Here is a 19,908-nt window from a genome sequence, read left to right on the forward strand (position 1 = left end):
CTGAGTTTTGCCAGTGAATATTGAAGTCGCCCAAGAACACGTCCTTCGTGTCATTTAGGGAGAACCTTACGAGGTCAGTAAACTCTACTGGGAAGAGAGGGCAGTCACCAAGAGGGTGGTAGATGGTGTGTAGTTTGATAGGAGAGGAACCTTTAGATGTAAGTTCAACTCCGAAGTATTCAAAGGTCTAGTATTCTGCAATTTCTAAGATAGAAAGATGTGTTCTTTCTTTGTAAATGATTGCTAGTCCACCACCTGTTCTTTTTGGTCTCTCATGTCTAATGATGGTGTATCCAGGTGGTGTGAGCAGGTCTAGTATGGGGGTTGAGTGGTCATTAAGCTAGGATTCAGTGAGGAAGGCAATATCTATTTCTTCACCGAGCATAGCTTCTGAGATATCTGTAGCATGTTCAACTGCTAACTTACAGTTGAGGAGGATGCATGTGAGAGGTCAGGGACTATCATTAGAGAAATGTAGTGTTTGAATGGTGGTGTACTGAACAGGAGGTCTGGGATAGTAGAGAATTCAAGGGATTCTATCTGTGCCTACTTTTACTGGTATTGTAGAGGGAGGCTAGAGAACCATATTCTGATTCTTTGTGAGATAGGCTTTGCTGATCACATCAGCTTCCAGAGCGGACAGGGGCTGAGAGCTCACTGGGTTCTGTGGGACTAATGACACAAGGGAGTATAGGGCCAGATGGTGTGTTGTATGGTGTTTATTAAACCTGTGTGGAGAGGCCATTTATAACTACCGGGAGTGAGAGAGTGGGATAACTTGGCCTGGCTTGAGAGGTCCTGTCTAAGATGCAGAATGTAATTAGCTAGGGAATCAAGTTTTAGTTCCATTTGTTTCAGGATTTGGGTAAGTGGGCCGGTGAGGACTTCCACACTTTGAGCGGTAGGATAAGTGGCAAGTCCTGCGTATAAGGAAGGAGAGTGTGCTAGCTACTCTATAGGGGTGGTCAGTGTCATTGGGACTGGCGGTGTAGACAATTGTGTGAGCTGAGTAGGGTCTTCACTGGTAGAGAAGGTTGCGTCCACAAAGGGTTCAATAACTGAAGGTCTGGAATTGGGGCACACGTCATCTGGGTTGGGGGTGTGCATCATCGAGTTTAGTTACCGTATGTTTGGTGGTTAGGGTGGAAATAAGCGAAGTCATTGTAGTGGACATTAGTCGAAAGTGAGTGTTAATGGGATAGCAAGGTTGCTATGAATGTAATATGGTGTTGCCGAGGTGCATAGGGAATAGGTGGGGAAAAGAAGGTGGGCCGGTTCCAGGTTGATGGTCCACAATAATGGGGAGAGATGAGTTTGGGTCACAAGGCCTTGTGGTGTTAATGAGGTGAAAAATGACGGGAAGTGTTGATCAAAGATGGTGAGGTGAAGGTCTGTAGCTTGTATAAGTATGTTCGATGTCCTTAAAATGGAGAGAGTGATTTCCCCTGTAAAGGTTAGGGAAGGGGACATGGTGAGTTTAGTTCCATGGGGAATTTTGATTGACTTAGTAACTTGTAAGTGGAACAGGAGTATGTTTTCCACTTAGGGGTTGTTTGGAATAGAAGACGAAGTCGTTTTTTTGTTGCCTTTGGTCACGATGTGGTAGGTATCGGCTTTTAGTGTTTCTGGGTGCTGTTTCAGTAGTCTGTGTTTGAAATTCTTTTTGGGATTATTGGAGTGACTTTTAGGATACCGATGCTCGCTGAGTTAGGGCCATATCTCATGAGTGCATTGTTGAGGGGTTTGTGGAGGAATATTGTTTGAGACATTTAAAGTTTGGTCACAGTTGTCCAGCAAGATAAGGAGAAGTCAGGGTGTGCTGAGATTTGAAGGATTTGGAGGCTGGAAAGGGCTATGTGAAGGAGTGGTTTTATACACTGAGCACTACGTATGGGTAAGTTGAAGAGCATGCGAGTTTCTATTGTGAAAAAAATATATTTGCCAGTCGTCAAGGCATAGATTAGTAATATATACCAATATAACTATATAAATGACGCTCAAACACCAGATAAATAAGCATACTACTCAAACAGTTCCAGGCAATGTAAGGCTCAACATCCACTTGAAGAGAACTGGGCTGTGGCAGACCTTTAGTTGCTAAGGTCGAGATTGCAGAGAGAGAGGGAAGATGGCTGCCGAGGGGGAGAAAAACGGAGGGGGTAACAAAACAACATGGAGGTGATAGTGAAGGAGGGGCAAGAAAAACTGTAACCTCTAGTGTTCACCTTTTAAAATTAGATCCACGGCTGGGGAAAGAGCATCAACACAGGATATGAGTGAACATGTTACATGCCGCACAAAGAAAACAGGCAGTACTGTGTCAGATGGAGCCCAGAGTTAATTGGTTATGGCTAGATCAGGCCTTATAAGTAAATTAGAAATCTAAAAAAAAGTCCCCTACCTTTCTTCAGTGAAGTTTAAAGTTTAAAATGTTAAACTACGTTTTCACTTTCGGCAAAGTATGCCTAAACCATCATTTTTAATTGGTATGAGGTAGGAAAGTCACTGACCAGGCTTTCCCTCCCAAATTCTTGGTCACAAAATATATCGATGTTAGTTTTATTCTTGATTAATTTGTTTACATATTTTTAAAATTGTACATATTTCACAGAATCAAACTTAATGGAATTCTGCCTAATGTAACTGCTTTGCTGGCCAGTTAGCAGTTCTAAACTCGCCCTGAATAATAGACCCTTCGAGAACTGGCCATTTACCGGTAGAAGACGTGCAGGTTAAATCTTCTTAATGTAATTATCTGCATCTTTTTTTAAATGACTGGTTGAATGCTTTCATGGGGTTCAAAGGGAGAGCCAGCTGACCTTTGGCTTCGGTTACCATAGTGGATTTGTTTAAAGCAGACCTGGGTGGGCAGACATTTCCTCAGAGATATGCCCTGTCCAAATACTTCTTACAACTGCCTCCCTGATTGTTGTCAAAATGCCTTCCATGGGAGGGGGCTGGACAACACATGGGCTGCCTCCTCCCACCAGGTGAGCAATAGGTATGTGTTAGATAGGGACTTTCACCTAAAGCTCTCCACTTTCACTTTTAAACCCATTCACAGGAAAAAAACGTTTGAGATGAAGAAGAGGTAAACAAGAGGAATGATGGACCCACACCATGGATGTCTAGACCCTGGACTTGTACATCTTCGCCTTTTGTTGTCAGCAGAACTTGTGGCACCAGCACGCTACCTCCTCTCAAGCGCTGCAGAGGGAGGAATTGTTGTAGGAAGGGGTTCCCTTGGGGTATCTGTGGACTGGTACTAGTTGTCAGTGTCTTAGGGTTGGTTAATACAGGCTCCTGCTTGACAAACAGACTCCCTGCAAGTGGCATAAGGCCTTCAGTGGTTCAGATGTGCAAGCAAGGATAGCTGTTCTCCTTGAGGCCTGTGGGTTGCTGCAGAAAACAGGACTGAGGAGTACTGCTGCAGAAAATCTGAAGTCAGGAGACTACTAAAGGCTGGACAAAAGGGGATGTCCATATTATTTAAAAGCCTGATACTGTTGAACAGAGAGCAACAGCACCAAAAGGCTGTAAAAGATCAAAGGAAAGCATAAAAAAGCATAAAAAAACTAACATCAAAAGTTTGCAGTCCCTAAAGGAGCACATGTGGTAGTTGAAGCATACCTCGAGAGTAAAACAAAGCAAACTATCCAGAGGTGCTGGAGTTACCTTAAAAACAAGCGGATGCTCGAATGCAGTGTAAAAACATGGACATCGAGTATGGTATGGTTCAGGGGCAGTCTCTCTGTAATATGATCTGCCTGGAGAGTAAGAGAGTAGGAGTCAGATTGCTTTCCAGACTGTTGCTGCAGCTGAGGCTGAGAACGCAGTGGAAACAGAGAGACAGCTCCACTACTGTGAATGGGTGTTTGTGGAAGACTGCCTCAATGTACATGGTAATCTCAGCAAGGAGAAATGGCACCCACATGGAGTGGCATTAGGGCACGAAAGACTCGTCTAAAAAAGAGAAAAGGAAGTAGAAATTCAATGGGCCAGCTACCAGTTGCAACAAATGCTTGAGCGAGAAAGAGAAAAATGTCAAGCAAAGAGCACCCTAAAGGCATTGAGGCTCTAAATTTGCATATTTTTTCTGTTGCCACAAAAGAACAGGGGCATCACAAAAAGAGTTACCGTGGTCGCGATTGTTTGGTGGTAACTCAGCCTCAGTGATGGGTACCAACAAGCCTCTTAGCACATTTTTATAATTGCGACACTGTGTATTCTAGGGTGGGAAATGAGTGCCCTCACGAGAGGTTAACCAAAGGTTTGGGTGCTCCAAGGGCTGACCTTCTATGTTGCTACAGAAATGTATGGCTTTGGTCGTATTCTGGGTCCTTGGAGTTTGCTAGGCAGCCTAATTTAATAATTGAAATATTGATTTGTCGAAATGCTCATGGTTTTGAAAGTGTGTTGCACCCATACTTATGATTTTTTAAGAGTGAAATTAAAATATGGCCCAAATTGTGGTTATCTCTCGCATGCTTATGAATATAAAAATGCTTGTATTGCACGGTTGATGGGATTTTGAACATCCTGTGACAAAGTATGACTGACATTTTATAACTGTAAATCCCATGAGTTACTGTAATTTTACGTGGGAGAATTATGGTTTTAGGGGTTAAGGTCTGCTGACACGCAAAACATTAATGGTGCATCAGCCACTGAGGGTCTAGTGTGTATTGTATTTAGACAGTAATCTGACTTCTGTGACAATCTTTTGTGCTTTTAAGAGAATTTTTCCATTGGTTTTTCCACCTACCACTTTCTATATATTTGCAATTTTCTGTTTAAAATGTAGTTATGCATGTTTGAACTACACTTCCCTTCGAAAGAAAAGCACTGATTTGACCTTGATTCGTAAAGTGTTTCTGTCGCATCACTGAGTTCTGAATGTATGTCCCACAGTGCTTCCTTGATTTACCCTCGCACTTCTCTGCTTGATGCTCATGCTGGTATGTGCTAAAAGAGGTTCTTGGTTGCTGGTTTGAGAGTGTATAGTTTGAAGGCTCCAGGACACCAACGACGCTCAACATCCTGTGATTCTGGGCAAATCACTTAATCTCCCCGTGCCTAACAAAAATGAATGTGTCCTTCTGTAACAAAACTGGTACATTTATTTGTATCTCAACTATGATCAATATCGTTAACAGGTCTCGTCAGCAGAAGGGATATAGATTCCAATATGTTAGTCATTGAATGCAGCCGCTTGATGATAATTAGCACTTCACTCCCTTGCATTTTTTTATTTTCTGGAGAGGCAGTTTACCCCTCTTGACTCCTGAGATCTCTCTTCTGTTTTGGTTATCAGCCCTAAATTCTCACCCTCTTCAGTAGAAGACAATTCGATCAGTAAAAGAATAGAGAATCTTTTTTGAATACCTTGCTTCTCTGTTTTTCTCGAGTATAGGGTTTATCTCCTTCACTTTTACAGGTCTAGAGGATCTCAAACTCAGATGGATACTCTCTGATAACATAGAGCACAATGGCATCACCTATTGGCCAGTTATTTCCTCATTCATCCCAGTGAGCATAGACTTATCACTCACCACATTATACTCACTGTGGACAATCCCGAAATCTGTAGTAAACCCTTCACTAACTTCATGAGACTTTATTCAAGGCCATGCTACTGAGTTCTTCATCAAGTACACAGGTGAGTTACTTATATTCCAAGACAAATCACTATTTATGGCATGATGTACTTGTGCCTGCACTTATACTTGCACGTTGATAAAACTCTTGCAGTTTAGCATATTTATTCCAGGCACACGCTTCTTCCAAATCAGATGTGATCTTAAAACTAACTCTGGGCGGTGAACTCCGCTGTGCTCGCTGAGTTTGCAGAGTTTTCTGCACTCTTTGTTATGCGGAGATCTGAAAAACTCAGCTTTGCATTGCGGAGAAGAGTTTCTTTCCTCGCTCGCATTGCTCCATGTCAAGTAGGCGACCCAGAGCGAGAAAAATCAACATCCGGGTGAGATTTTCCCTCATTTGCGATTAACGACATCAAGTTGGTGAGCACGAGCATGGAAAATCTACTTCCCGGCGAGATTTCTCAACGCGGGGTGGGGGGTTCAGATTTCTCATTGCAAGTGGTCGCGTATGCTTGCGACAGCTCGCGTTGAGAAACTGCTCGTTTGCATTGAGAAAGCTGCCGCTCGAGTAAAAATCTACTCGAGCGGCAGAAAAGGAAAGCAGGGACTGCTTGCACTCTGCATGGTGCCATTTGCAATGATTGCACAGTGGGGACAGCATTTTTCTATCGTACTCCGCAGCTCGCATAGCTCCGCGTAGTGCGACTGAGTTTTTTTTTGCACTTCGTGGAGTTCCACGTACTGAAACTCAGCAAACTCCACCCAGGGTTACTTAAATCTTATAATTTTTGCTGCACCTTCAGGCAGACTTAAATATTTTCTTCATGGGTGGCAAGCTATTAAGACTGGCAGATGATTCCCCCAAATCATTCAACAGGGCTATACCCTTCCATTTCTTGCTGATCCACTGCATATTCCTCATACATCTTAGCATTTTTCAGATGAGGGAATGTCGACCTTGTTGCACGAGGTGCACACTTTATTCTCGAACGGTCTTGAGAGGGATTACCAGAATCGGAAATAGGGATTGTTTTTTACTCCCGCTATTTCCTTGTTCTGAAGAAGAACTGAGGCATTTGTCCTACCTTACAGCTTTACCCACTGTATGCTGTTAGAGGCAGATTTCCGACAGTCGTGGATCCCCTCATTATGACGGTGGACCTTCTGACATATTTAGGGTTCTTGATCAACCAGCCAAAGTCACTCCTGACTCCTTCAAAGAGGTTTCTTTTAATAGGAGCTCTTTTTTGACACAGTGCAGTTCTGGGTCTTTCCTCCCTCGCTCTGAGTCCAGTATATTCACACTGTGATCCTGATGTTTCAGATTTGGTCCTGGATCTTGGTGAGAGAATAGCTCTGAGAGTTCTTCACCTGTTGGCCTCATATATCCTGCTTGTCCACTTCCCCAGGTGGCATATGCGGGATATGAAGTGTACCTGAAGTCTCAGTAGGACAGTACCAAGGAAACCTGCTAGATGTTACCCATGTTTCAGGGAATCTACACAAGATCTGCAGTGGTAGCTGCTTTACCACAGCCTGATCAGCAGCGGACCCTTCTCTGTTCCTCACCCACCGCTGACAGAAGTGAAAGATGTCTCCTTGCTGGGCTGGGAAGGTCATCTGGGAGAGGTAGATATCAGAGAGCTCTAGTCTCTGGCCGAAACCCGGCTCCACATAAATCTGGTAGAGCTAAGGGCAGTCCTTTCGGCGTTGAATGTCTTCCTGTCATCTACCAAGCAAAGGTTGGTGCAGGTAATCATGGCCACACCACCACCTAGTGATACTCTAACAAGCAGTGATGTCTGGGGTCCTACGTCATTTGCCATGAGGTGCTATGCCTCTGGGTATACAAACAAAGAAAGGGGTCTAAGCTTAAAACTCCAGCACCAAATGTCGCTACTTGTAAAGGCCTATTGAATCTTCACTGTACCTCGGTGCATCGAGTCTAGGATGTGACCCGCATACATCCCAAAAGAGTGGTTAAAAACCACCACTATCAAAGACACAAGGTTGACCCTGCACACGAGAAAAACAAGTATTTTTATGTATGGTTATCCTAGTACATTGAACAACATATTGATAAATAGCTTCCCAAATGAAAATAACAGATGGTCCTGTTTCTTGATTGTTGCCAGTAAAATCCTTTTATTGAAAAACACTTTATTCTTTTAAAAAGCACCACACACTTTACTTACACATACACACGTTTACTGGCACATACAGACAAAATACTGACAACGCAAATTTTATTATCAATACACTGTGCCTTCTTCGCTGCTTTTAAATTTGCCTTGAACTTTCAATAATACCATCAGTAGATAAGACTTTCATTAATCCCTGAAGAAGTCCCATGTGGGATGAAACGCGTTGGCAAGCAATTGTGTGGAGCTTTTTAAAAGAATAAAGTGTTTTTCAATAAAAGGATTATACTGGCTACACTGAAGAAACACGGGAAGCTATTTATCAATATGTTATTCTATTGTTTAAATATGATGTACTAGTATATCCATACATAAAAATAGATTTAGGGTATCTCCCTCTTTATGAAGCACCTGGTAGAATGTTTAATCGCTTTGGAGAACAAATTCAGCTGGCACTGCCTTGGATATCACAAATGATGTTTGCTTACCAAGGTGGTGCAAGACATCTTCTAACAGTAAGTAGAGCCCTGGCTGTGCCTTTTTGCGACCATCAGGAGCTTGCAGTGCCAAAACTTCTGCATGTTGGAACTTCCAAGAACACACTCTCACAAATGAAAATTCAGACTAGAGAGGTGCATTGGACTCCTGTACACATTTGTGCCTCTGCCCCTCCTGCCCGAGTTCTGAAGAAGATCAGGAACTGCTGGGCCAAATTCATCACATTGTCCCTGGATTGGGCAGGAGAGTGGGGTCCCTGGAAGTTCAGGCCATGGAAATCTGTCCTCTGATCAGACTACCACTTCAGTAGCAGGTGAGAGTCCCTGAGTCTCACAATTGGAACCACTAAGACCCCAGCTGTTGTGTAACAAGCAGGATAGAAACTATGGAATGAGAACAATTCTTTTTTTTTGTTAATGTCGACCTCCTCTTGTGAGAAATTGTGCACTCTTGAGTAATCTTTTTATGAACATATCTTTTTATGAACATATTTCTCTGCGTCTTTTTTTTTTAACAGGTCTTTTTTTCTAGGTCTCATAGTGACACAGCTAAAACTTTCACAGTATCTCATCTCTAGTGGTGGAGATTGCAAATGTGTGACTGCCCAACTCAGTGATTTGCACAATTTTTTGGGGGTCTTTGTGTTTTTATAGCACGTGCTACCTTAGCAGAACCTGTTTTAAAGGACTCCTAATGTTTTCAGATATGAGACAAAAGGCATAAGGAGATTGTGAGGCCTACATTCCTATTGTATTCTTATTCAATCATCAAGTTTTTTCCTTTGTTTATCTGCCTCACCAAAGGTAGCAATAGCAAACAGAGAAGGCTTACCCCAAGGTTCTTAGAGGGATAATAGCTCAGATACTGCATGACAAAGTATTGTCAAATCGATGACTCTTCTAGAGAATGGTTGCTTAATTTAGAGGGTAGTATGGTATGATACCCTGAAAATAACTCCACGACTCACTGTGCATGCCATCTACATGCTTCACTTCTCCTACAGCCACCTTCCACACACACTGATCGCCACCCTAAAGGCCTCAGTGCGTCCTTTGGTGAAATCATATACCATACCTTTTGGCCGCTGAAAAAATGTTTGTGAGTATCCATGTCCTACAGCAATAAACAAACACACTTCAATCTAATTCCAGCTCTCCCTTCACTTACCCATGTACATTCCAACTATACAAGCCAAGAGACTGTAAGATATCAAATGCAACTTTATGTGACAATAACATAGCAGCTGCATCTTAGCACAAAGATCATACTTTACACAATAGGATCACAACTTTGACACTATTGCACAACGTCTGGCCACACTCTAATAATGCACCTTTCTGTTGTACAATTAAACTCCGGCTTGAATTGCTTCTAACAGGCCAAAAGTGTTAGAAGGGATCTCCACTGTCAGCACTGTGGTACACAAATACTGATGGCAGTGTCAAGTCAATTACTGTTTATATAACCGCAACATGCTGCAGTGCTTTAGTGTTGTTATTGGATGTAATAAGATGTAACTTTAACCCCTTTAGAGCTTGTAAACAAACCTCCCCAGTGCTGCGCTGTCCATTATCCAGTGCTGAACTGGACGTCCAACGGTCGTGCGCAGCACTGGGGAGGTAGTGGCCGTGACGACCGTTGGCCGACGGCAGCAATTAAGGGGTTAAACTGGTGTTCTTTAGGTAGAATGTGGAACGTACAGCCATAGGAGGTGATGGCATGGGGTTCAACGAGAAGGCCACTGGAGGTTGATGTTTGCAACTGTGTAGTGTTCTTGCTGAAGATATTTAGTAATAACAATGTTGAAATCTTGCGACCTGTTCCTCTGAATCTCACACAATATATTTGGCGATGAGCGTGAGTTCAATTTAAGGAACAGCACCTCTATGATGATGACTTCAGCCTTGAACGTGTAAATACTACTGCTACTGTGCGGTATGATATGCAAGAATTTTGTTAAAAAATTGGTGCAATCAATTCAAAGTGGCCGCCTGAGGTTTCTTTAAATTTGTGATTATCCTCATTGTTACACGCGCAGTGGCTTAAGCAAAGCCACTCAGCATGATATCCCGCATTGCTCCAAAGCTGACATCGCGCTTGAAGGGCATTAGAATATTGTAGATGGGGAAATTAAGTCATGCAGAAGAAAGGAATATACATACATGCATATTGTTGATGCACACATTTCAATCCAGGGCCCTTTAAGCTGTACAAACAGTGTAAATACAGGCATTGTGTTAAAGCTCAAGATGTACACTGCTCTCCGTAACCAGTGTAATACATTATTCTACACTGTCCTCAAGGGACTCCTTCACGAATAAGAGCTGCATGCTGATTGGTACTACTGTCTTCAAGGTGCTGCATCAGGAATAAGACTTGCATGCTGATTGGCCACAATTATTTCCATGCTCATTGGAGAACTGCTCCAGCCAATGCTATGACATTGGTTTCATGTACTGATATCCCTGAAAGGAGTTTTAGTGTTACGTTGTGTTATATTTGCATTCTGTTTTATAATTCTATTTCTTTTTACTGTTCTTTGGGACTTCTCACCAGGCAAAACATAATAGCACCTGCAGCATTTTTGCTTGAACCAGGAGTGCAAAAAAATAAGTGGAAATAATATCTTAAAACATTTGATAGTTAATTAATAGCTATTGATGGCACCAAATTTGATCCCATAAGAAAAGAAGCATTACTGTTTAATTCACTAGCATCAGAGGGTCAACGAATTTTCGATCATTTGCCTATGTTGTTACCTCCAAGTTCAGATGAATGAGATGTTCATGTAGAACAAATACATAGAATGCAAAACAATTTTAAAGTTGACAACAGTATAATTATAGAAAGCCGTAGATTTTCTAGGCATCGACAACAATAAAACAAATCTATTGATAGGTTCCTTGCAAAACTCAGAGTACTGGCAGCTACGTGTGAGTTAGATGGGAATTTAGACAATTAACTGAGAGATCAAATAGCTGCCAATTGTTTTGACAGAATAAAGGAAAAACGTCTTTGTTACAGAAATCCAATGTTACAAAGAACCCTTGAAATTGCCAAGGGTTTGAGAGATCTGATATGGCATCAAAAGAACTGAGTAGATTTACACAAATGTTGGTTGTGAAAATATCAATGTTGTCACGTCAAAACATACCAACACTTTTTCATATTATAATAGCAGATATTCTTTTAAAACGCCTGTTCAATTATCTAACAACTGCTTCAGTTGTGCTTCTAATTCGCATTTTGTGAAGTCAGAAACATACCCTGCATTGGGCTGACATTTCTGAAATGTAAAAGAACTGGTTATTTTGCATGGGTGTGTATGAATGTACAGAAAGGTATTTTGAAACAATGGAATGGTGAGAAAATTGATGATGAAACCATTTTAGTAATGGGAATATTGGTGCTATCAGTCAAGACTGTTGACACTGGCAAAAAGATTGAGGGCCCTGCATGTTATGCCATGATAGGGGAAGTGGATGTTGAAGTTACATTTAGCTTGGGTTCACCAGTTACCATTGTGGTTGGTCAATTGTATGATAAAGGATGGCAAGAGTTAAAGTTGACTCCCCCTGATATATGTACTGGGACATTTGGTGGCTTTGACATCGACATGATGGGCTATTTTCAAGGATGCATCATGTATAAGGACAGAAAAATATATACTGAAATATATGTGGCGAAAAGAGGGTACAGCAATCTGGATTAGAAGGACCAAGGTTCCTTGGGGATGGTGTTAAGAACTGGCAACGGATGTACCATATCCCTGGTTGACGTTGAAGAGTGCTCTTCACCCTCTTTAAATCAACTTCTTGCCACTCAATAATCACTCTTTGTAGATAGGCTTGATACAATTAAAGGCTTTGAACATAAGATTATCCCAATTATATACCTACTATTCACAAAGTGAGAGATGTTACTTTGTGCATCAGGGGGTTGTTGAAACATTTCGACAAGCTTTGCATGGATGGGGTTAAACAACCAGTAGACTCATTGCAGTTGATTTCTCCTTATGTGTGAGCAAAGCAAAATGGTAGAGTTAAGACTTTGTGTTGCTTTCAGGTCACTTAACAAAAACATTTTGGAGGATTGATTTCCTTTGCCCACAATACAGGAGACGTTGAGTCAGCTGGGTAGGGCAAATATATTTTCTGTGTTAGACTCTAGGGCAGCATATCATCAAGTAGAGCTTAGTCAGGAATCTTGTGATTTGATGCCTTTAAAATACCATTGGAGTCTTTAGATTCCTGTGCATGCCATTTGGCTTATGCCCGACAGCATCAGTCTTTCAAAAATGAATGTTCAACATGTTTGGGTCTATGAAAACTGTGATGGCGTACCAGGAAGACATTCTGGCATTTTCTGATACAGAGCTGAATCATTTGTAGATTTGGGCAAGGTATTGAAAAGTCTGTGTGAGCATGGAGTCACACTGAGGGGTAACTGTTACTAAAGAAAGGAGGGAAAGACGACCTATTGTGGTTGATAAGAGTGTGGGAGTAGTCTCTCACTGCAGTTGGGTGCGGATGAAGGTGGGGGGAATTTCTCCTTTTAGATGTAGTGTCCTCACAACCCCTTGCAAGTGTCATGCTTCATCATCGGGCGTTGCTTCTCATGGGGGTGGCGCTGCTGTCCTCCATGGGCCCCGCAAGAGGGCTCTTTATCGGAGATCCTTTAAGGAGACGGCGCAGGTGTGCATGTGGGTGTGTGGAACTAATTACGTTGCAGGAGGGGCAGCCGTGTAGGGCTAGTGACTTTTGATCATCTCAGATGGGACAATGTACTGTTGGAGGTAGGCCTAGAGAGAATAAATTGGATAGGGACCTAAAGTTATTTTCAAGGTAAGGATGAATTGTATACTGAGGGAGGTTAGATTTTGAGGGGGGGGTTGGTTCCTCCAGTGGCACTAAGGTCTTGTTTGATTGCTTTACGGCAAAATGGCATGAAAAAGAGATTGAGAGTGAACTATTGGTGACACAATTTGCACACAGAGGTGGATGTGTTTGTGGAGTGTTGTGCAATATGTGCCCAACCTGACAAGTCGCTTCATACATCTAATGGTTCATTAACAACAGTGGAGTTTCTTATAATACCATGGGAGAAGTTGGGCATGGACTTCATTGGTCCATTATATAACCTACCAGAGAACTGTAGATATGCATTAATGCTGATAAATTTTTATTTCAAGTGGGTAGAATGCGAATTTTTGGAGGAACCTAACACAAGTGCGGTGCTAGAATTCTTAAAGTCCTTATTTTGGAGGGAAGGAGTACCCAAGTGTCTGGTGACTGACAATGGAGTGCAGTTTAAATCTTATTAAATGGTTGTGTTTTTGCCTTTGCTTTGTGTGAAAGATTTGACCGTTGCATTATACAGACATAAAGGTAATGGAATGGTGGAGAGGGTCAATAGGATGTTGAATGACACCATCCAGTTGGCAGTCAAGTCAGGTCAAAAAGTTAGTGCTGTGTTTTCTGAGAGGTTGTGGAGTTATCATAATACTTCACATTCCACAACCAGCGTAACTGTTCATTTTATTAAGAGGAAGACTTTTGTCTAAATATTTGTCCCCAGTTTGGGTGTTGGAAAAAGCAATGACTGGGGATGAGATGATCAATTTAGAGGATGTATATCAGAGGGTAACTGATGGCCAGAAGAATGTGAAACTTAGATATGATGTTCTGAAATTAGTGAAGGAAGTTGAATTATGTGTGGGGGAACTTGTGAATCCGCAGACCTCTAGGGACCAAGAAAGGATATTTGAAATGTTATCCCAGCACACGTGTGGTTACGTTTTCTAAGCATGCTGTCATGGTGGGGAGTTGAAAGTAGTAGAACAAAAGATATGTGGCCAGGGTTAAGATCAATAACAGAAGAGCGGGGAGCCAAGTGTTGGACTGGAGACAGAAACAGTAATCTGTGTAGAGGGCTGGGGTAGAAAGTTCAGCAAACTCATATTTGCCTGCCACTGATGCCAGACCACAAAGATGTACTTTTGTTCCCAAGCATTGAAGGACTACGTCCTGTCATAATTTCAATTTTAACTATGTATTTAGTCAAAGAGTTATTCCGTTTTTTTATCTTATTTAAAAATAAATATTTTCTCATTTTATTCGATTTTTATTTTCAATTTTGTGTAAAGGGGAGGTGTGTCATAGGATATAACTGGATGTAAATTTAAGAGGATGTTCTTTAGGTAGAATGTGGAAAGTACTGCCAAGCCAGGTTCTGGCATGGGGTTCTATGAGGAGCCAGTTGGACGGTTGGATACGGCTGGATTTTGGCCCTGGGAATCGTGTGCTGCTCTTGATAAAGATATTTATTCAGAAATGTTTTGAAATCTTACGACTGGTTCCTTTGAATCTGACACAAGTATGTATACACCTATGAAATGCTGTGGTGTAATTAACCCTGGGCGAAGTACTATGCTACGCTCGAAATAGTTTGCGAAGTTTGCGCTACTTCGCACTACGCGAATTGCACGTAGCACAGTGCAAACATGCGTAGCGTAGCAGTCATTTTTTGCTTGCTCGTGGTCCTCAACGTCAAGTTGGAGACCGCGAGCGAGCAAAATGACATCCCGGCGAGACTTTTTCCTCATTCGTGATTAGCAACATCAAGTTGCTGGAAAATAAACCTCCCGGTGAGATTCTCAACGCGGGGAGGTCAGGTTTCTCATTGCGAGTGGTCGCTTGCACTGTGCAAGATGCGGTTTGCACTGATTGCACAGTGCATACAAGCACTCGGCACTGAGCAATCAGTGCGAACAGAATTTTGCACCGTGCACTACGCAGTTCGCGTACCTACACGTAGCTTGCGTAGTGCGAAGTGCACTTCGCCTAGCTACTCGTAGCACTACAATGCGAACTACGCCCAGGGTTAGGTGTAATGCCGTTAGGTGAAACTTTTAATTTGAAATGCTGGTCTAAGGGTAACGTTTGAGTGACAGAAATTGTCTGTGTTTCATGTTACCTTTATTGCTGGGAATATTTAGATTTGCAAGTTGCGCCGCTTTGTAACCAGTGCTTTTATGATAAAGAAACCTTTTGTTTTTCTTCCCTAATTGCATTACTCACTGGTAATGTGTTCCTTTCTTTTCTCACAGCTGCTTTAACATTCAAGTGCCTCCAGGACCAGTGGCCTGTGTACTGTAAAGTCATACGAGAAAAGAACCTGTGTCAGGACATGAGGTGGTACCAGCGCTGCTGTCAAACATGCAGAGACTTTTATGCTAAAAAACTGCAACAAAGAAGTTGACCTCTGTCTTCAAGGCTGTCAGACATTTGCAATCCTATTATTTATAATAAAAAACACGCAAAGCACACACACACACACAAAGTAGCACACTTTTACTTTTCCAAACAAATATCGTCACGTTGCTTATAATTTAATCAAGTTAATTTATTTTTGTGTACTTGGTGCTATTGTTTTGTTTGGTGCCTTTCCTGTGATCAATTGTGTGCACACCTACAAGGCAAAAAAGATATATGTAAACAATTATTTTTCTCTGACATCAAGAAAACTAAACTATAAATTGTTCTTACTTAGATAACTTTTTTTTATCTAGACTATATAGGTAGATGTTAAACCAAATTGCTGGATAGTGTAGCAAATGAGTCTGTGATTATGGCATTTTAGGTGATCCTCTATGTTCTTTTATATTCAAATGCATACCATAAAGTCACACACATCGCAGGTCAGAATAAATCACCTTTTATATACTTCCCTTATAACCGGCAAATGTGTACTCATGTTGCAATCTAGGATTTCACTTGCGTTGTGGTTGCCTCGCCACAGTGTATCCTTCTTACTCTCTAAGTAGCAAAACCTGACTTCTGGGGGAAAGAACAACATTAAGACAACACTGCTCAGCTGTAAACTTTAGTATGAACTAGGGCCAGGCTGCGGCTCAGTATAGAAGATGTAGATTTCGCACATTTTTGGTTGGAATCCCTCATGTTAAGAAAGCCATGGTTGGCTAATATAGCATAATAGCTGGTTGCTTGGGTCCTTAACGGTGCTATACCCAAATTATAGACCCACACAGATGAGGGCCTACTACAAAGCTGATGTACTTTAAAGACAGATATAGCTGAAAACTGAGTCTGAATGAAGTATCACAGAGGCACAAGTAAAGGGAGTAATTGTTGGACAACTTTTTAAAGGCATGCTCTTATCCTGGCCAGGAGGTACGGAATTATGGATAAGGGGAATGTTATAGGGCTGAAAAGGGCTAGCTGAGCAGCTGCTGCCAGAGCTACATGAGATGAGGCAAAGAGGAATTTGATGATTACATTTTAAGACGATTAGTTTGACTTCAGAGAACCCCATGTGTGAAATTGGCCCTTGAATAACAAATGATCAACACAACGGATGATGATTTATGATTTATGATTTATATCGCGCTCGATTGCCCAAGGGCGTCTAGGCGCTACAGTGGAGGAGACAATACCAATGAGAGAATCAGTGCATAAAAAGACAAGTTTTTATCGCCTTTCTGAAAGAGAGAAGAGTTGTGCTGTTCTTTATAGATAATGCCAATCTATTCCACAGTTTGACAGTATGGAAAAAGAAACTACTTCCTCCCCAACGCACCCTTCTGATTTTAGATACCTGGAGAAGTTTGCTTGTGGCAGAACGAAGTGTTCTGTTCGGGAGATACCATTTGAGGTGTTGTTTCAAATATTTAGGTCCTATCCCCTGAAGTGCTTTGAAGGTCAGACATAAGGCCTTGAATTCCGCTCTTTTTTTCACCGGCAACCAGTGAAGATGTTAAAGGCCCTGGGACACCGACTGGAACTTAGGAATGTTCAGCAGCATCCTAGCAGTAGAATTTTGAGCCCGTTGGAGCTTGGCAAGACGTTGTTTTTGAAGACCCAAATACAGGGTGTTGCCATAGTCCAATCTAGCTACGGCCAAAGATGTTACCAGTGTCTTGACGGTAGATGGCGGGATATAAGGTTTCACCTTCCAAACCATTTTTAAGGTTAAATGTACCTGAGAAGCAACCTTATTAACTTGAGATCGAAATGTAAGGCCGTCATCAAAAATTACTCCCAAATGTTGGGCCTTTTTTACTGGAATAGGAAGAGTACCAATCGACTGAGGCCACCATTTCTCGGACCATATGGAGGGATCTGGGCCCAAAAGAAGCACCTCGGTTTTACTTCCGTTCAGCCTTAAGCAGTTTGTATTCATCCAGTAGTCTACAGATGTCATACATTGATTGAAACGAGCTGCTGTCTCATCTGGATTGCCAGAGATAGAAACCACGATCTGAGTATCGTCAGCATAAGATACTAACGAAAAACCAAGCTACCTGATGACATCCGCTAAAGGGGTAACATATAAATTAAACAACGAAGGGCTCAAAGAAGAGCCCTGCTGGACCCAACATGGAAGTAAGAATTGCTTTGAGCATTGATCATCCATCTGAACAAACTGGCATCTATTATAAAGGTAAGATCTAAGCAAGCTTAATGCCAGACCTGAGACTCCCAGCCCACGTAGCCTCAAGATGAGAATGTCATGGCTCACGGTGTCGAAGGCCGTCGAGAGGTCTAAAAGAATCAAGGCAGCCTTCTTTTATGGATAGATGAGACAAAATAGGACGAGGTTAGGCTTCTGATGGCATGCAATCAAAATAATCCAAATCAGTTACATGAATAAACCTCTCCTCGGATGTCCATTTCCACCGGTGGCTAAAAAGTGTAGTGAGCACCATAGTCTTCATTGCTAGCTTCTGCTTTGATAGCTCAGGGGCTGATTAAGAGTTCACAGTAACCGTACCATGGATTTAGCGATGTCTGCCGCCTCAGCGGACATCTGGTACATTGGCAGGAGCTGGCGAGGGAGGGGGAATGCTGCAGATCTCTTGCGAAAAGATGCTAGAAATGCAGAAAGGCCGGTTGTGGGTCACTGCGACGTCGGCCTACTGCAGAGAAAGAGAATTATGCATCTAGAAGTAGGCCTGCTTGATATGAACATGAATGCACAATTGTTGGTATATTGGTTGATACTGAAAGGGACACAGCTCTAAAGCAGAAGTGAGTGTATGTAATGAAGGGCATAGGTGCATAACCCAATTAGTGCAATATAAATGAAAAGACAAAAAGATAAAGCTGAAGAATACTGTCGTGCTAGGGATATGGGTATCTACGAGCAGAGCAGCAACAGGTCAGGTGGAACTATTTAGCAAAGCTTTTTATGCACAATGGGCCAGATGTATCAAATGGTTTTGCCCATTCTGTGTCTATGGGGAAATGTGTTGATACATATGGCCAAATATGTTTATAACGCCTTCACGTTTATGATATTATTAGTTTATTGGTGCTGGGGAGTTAGCAACAAAGAAATATTGCATAATGTTAGCAGCAGCAACATAGACCCACATTGTAGCAACACCCAATATCATTTTCTGCTTTCCCCGTGATGTAGACCATGCCATACTGGACATGCAATTGTGCAATGGGCACAGTCCCTGTTCGCATTCATGTTATTGATAGGTGCTCTAAGTTATAGGTTTGTGTCAGGTGCCTACGGGGACGCCATTTTACTCAACAATTAATGCCACATGGAAGACCGTGAGGCCATCCTCTATTCCTGAATGGTGAACTCAAGGAAGGACTGAGTAACTCGCATCTTGTTATTTTGCACGAGTTGTGTAGGTGACGGCACTATTTCATTCTGTTAGAAAATAATGTTAAACAGGGATTTTTTCAGAGTCACAGGGACGGAAACGACTAATATGGATTATAATGGTGCTAAACAATGACCATGTTCACTCAAATAGTGGTCAATTAAACACTGTAATGTTTACACTGAATCACTGTTGCACTGTTTGAGAGAGTGCTATTGAAACTCAGTTACGCAGTTTGTAACAACGTCCAAACTCACATTGGCATGCTGATGAAAAAGGTTCATTTTAAATTAGCATCTATTTTTATAGAGGTGTATTCATCTGTGTATTTGTGCTTTCGTTATTTGCCCATGTAGAAGGATTACATTTCAGACCACCTGACATTTTGTTGTCCATTAAAAGCTCTTTATTTTTTTTTTCCTTCCTGGGTAGTGTTCCTGTTTATTTGAACAATAAATGTATGCAAATCTAAAATAGTACCTGTAAATCCAATAAATGTATGTAAATCTAAAATAGTACGTATAAATCGTGCACGGTGTACTACTTGTGTCTCTAGACTACAATGTATTACATTAGCCACCACTCATTGCGACAAAACAAACTTTTGATTAAAGCAAACTGCAATATTGTTTCGTTTTGCACAAAAAGAACATTTGACAGTGTTGTAAGAGACCATACAGCTATTTTTCTATGCGAAAAAAATGAAAATGATTTATATCTTTTTTAAATTTAAAATAAAAATATGAAACCGTTTTAAACTGCCTGTATCTGACGTCATTATCTAGCATCTTTTGATTCTTTAAAGCATGGATTTCAGCTTCCCCTAGTACAATTAGCTCTCTCAGCATCTTCTCCTCAAGCCAACTCTTGATAATTTGTCTTCCGTTTTTATTTCTAGCTGTCTACTTCTATTTCTTTTTTGTATTGTTTATTTTGCCTAACAATGAAAGTTAGGTCAAACTATAGAGATGTATCCAGGTAATTGTAATATCAGCCTGGTTGGGGAGGTGATGGAGCATGGCCCATT

At 41.6% G+C, this 19,908-nt stretch overlaps 1 protein-coding gene across 1 annotated transcript in view; it reads left to right on the forward strand.

Annotated features, from left to right (window-relative positions):
* Positions 1-19,627, forward strand: part of ADAMTS19 (ADAM metallopeptidase with thrombospondin type 1 motif 19) — a 1,315,906-nt gene extending 1,296,279 nt beyond the window's left edge. Inside the window, exon 23 of the mRNA XM_078675613.1 lies at positions 15,348-19,627. Within this exon, the coding sequence (XP_078531739.1) occupies positions 15,348-15,499 (152 nt within the window). The 3' untranslated portion in view covers positions 15,500-19,627. The remainder of the gene's footprint in view (positions 1-15,347) is intronic.
* The last annotated feature ends 281 nt before the right edge of the window (positions 19,628-19,908 follow it).

Source organism: Lissotriton helveticus, chromosome 2_1 (genome assembly GCF_964261635.1).
Source record: "Lissotriton helveticus chromosome 2_1, aLisHel1.1, whole genome shotgun sequence".
Classification (NCBI taxonomy): domain Eukaryota; kingdom Metazoa; phylum Chordata; class Amphibia; order Caudata; family Salamandridae; genus Lissotriton; species Lissotriton helveticus.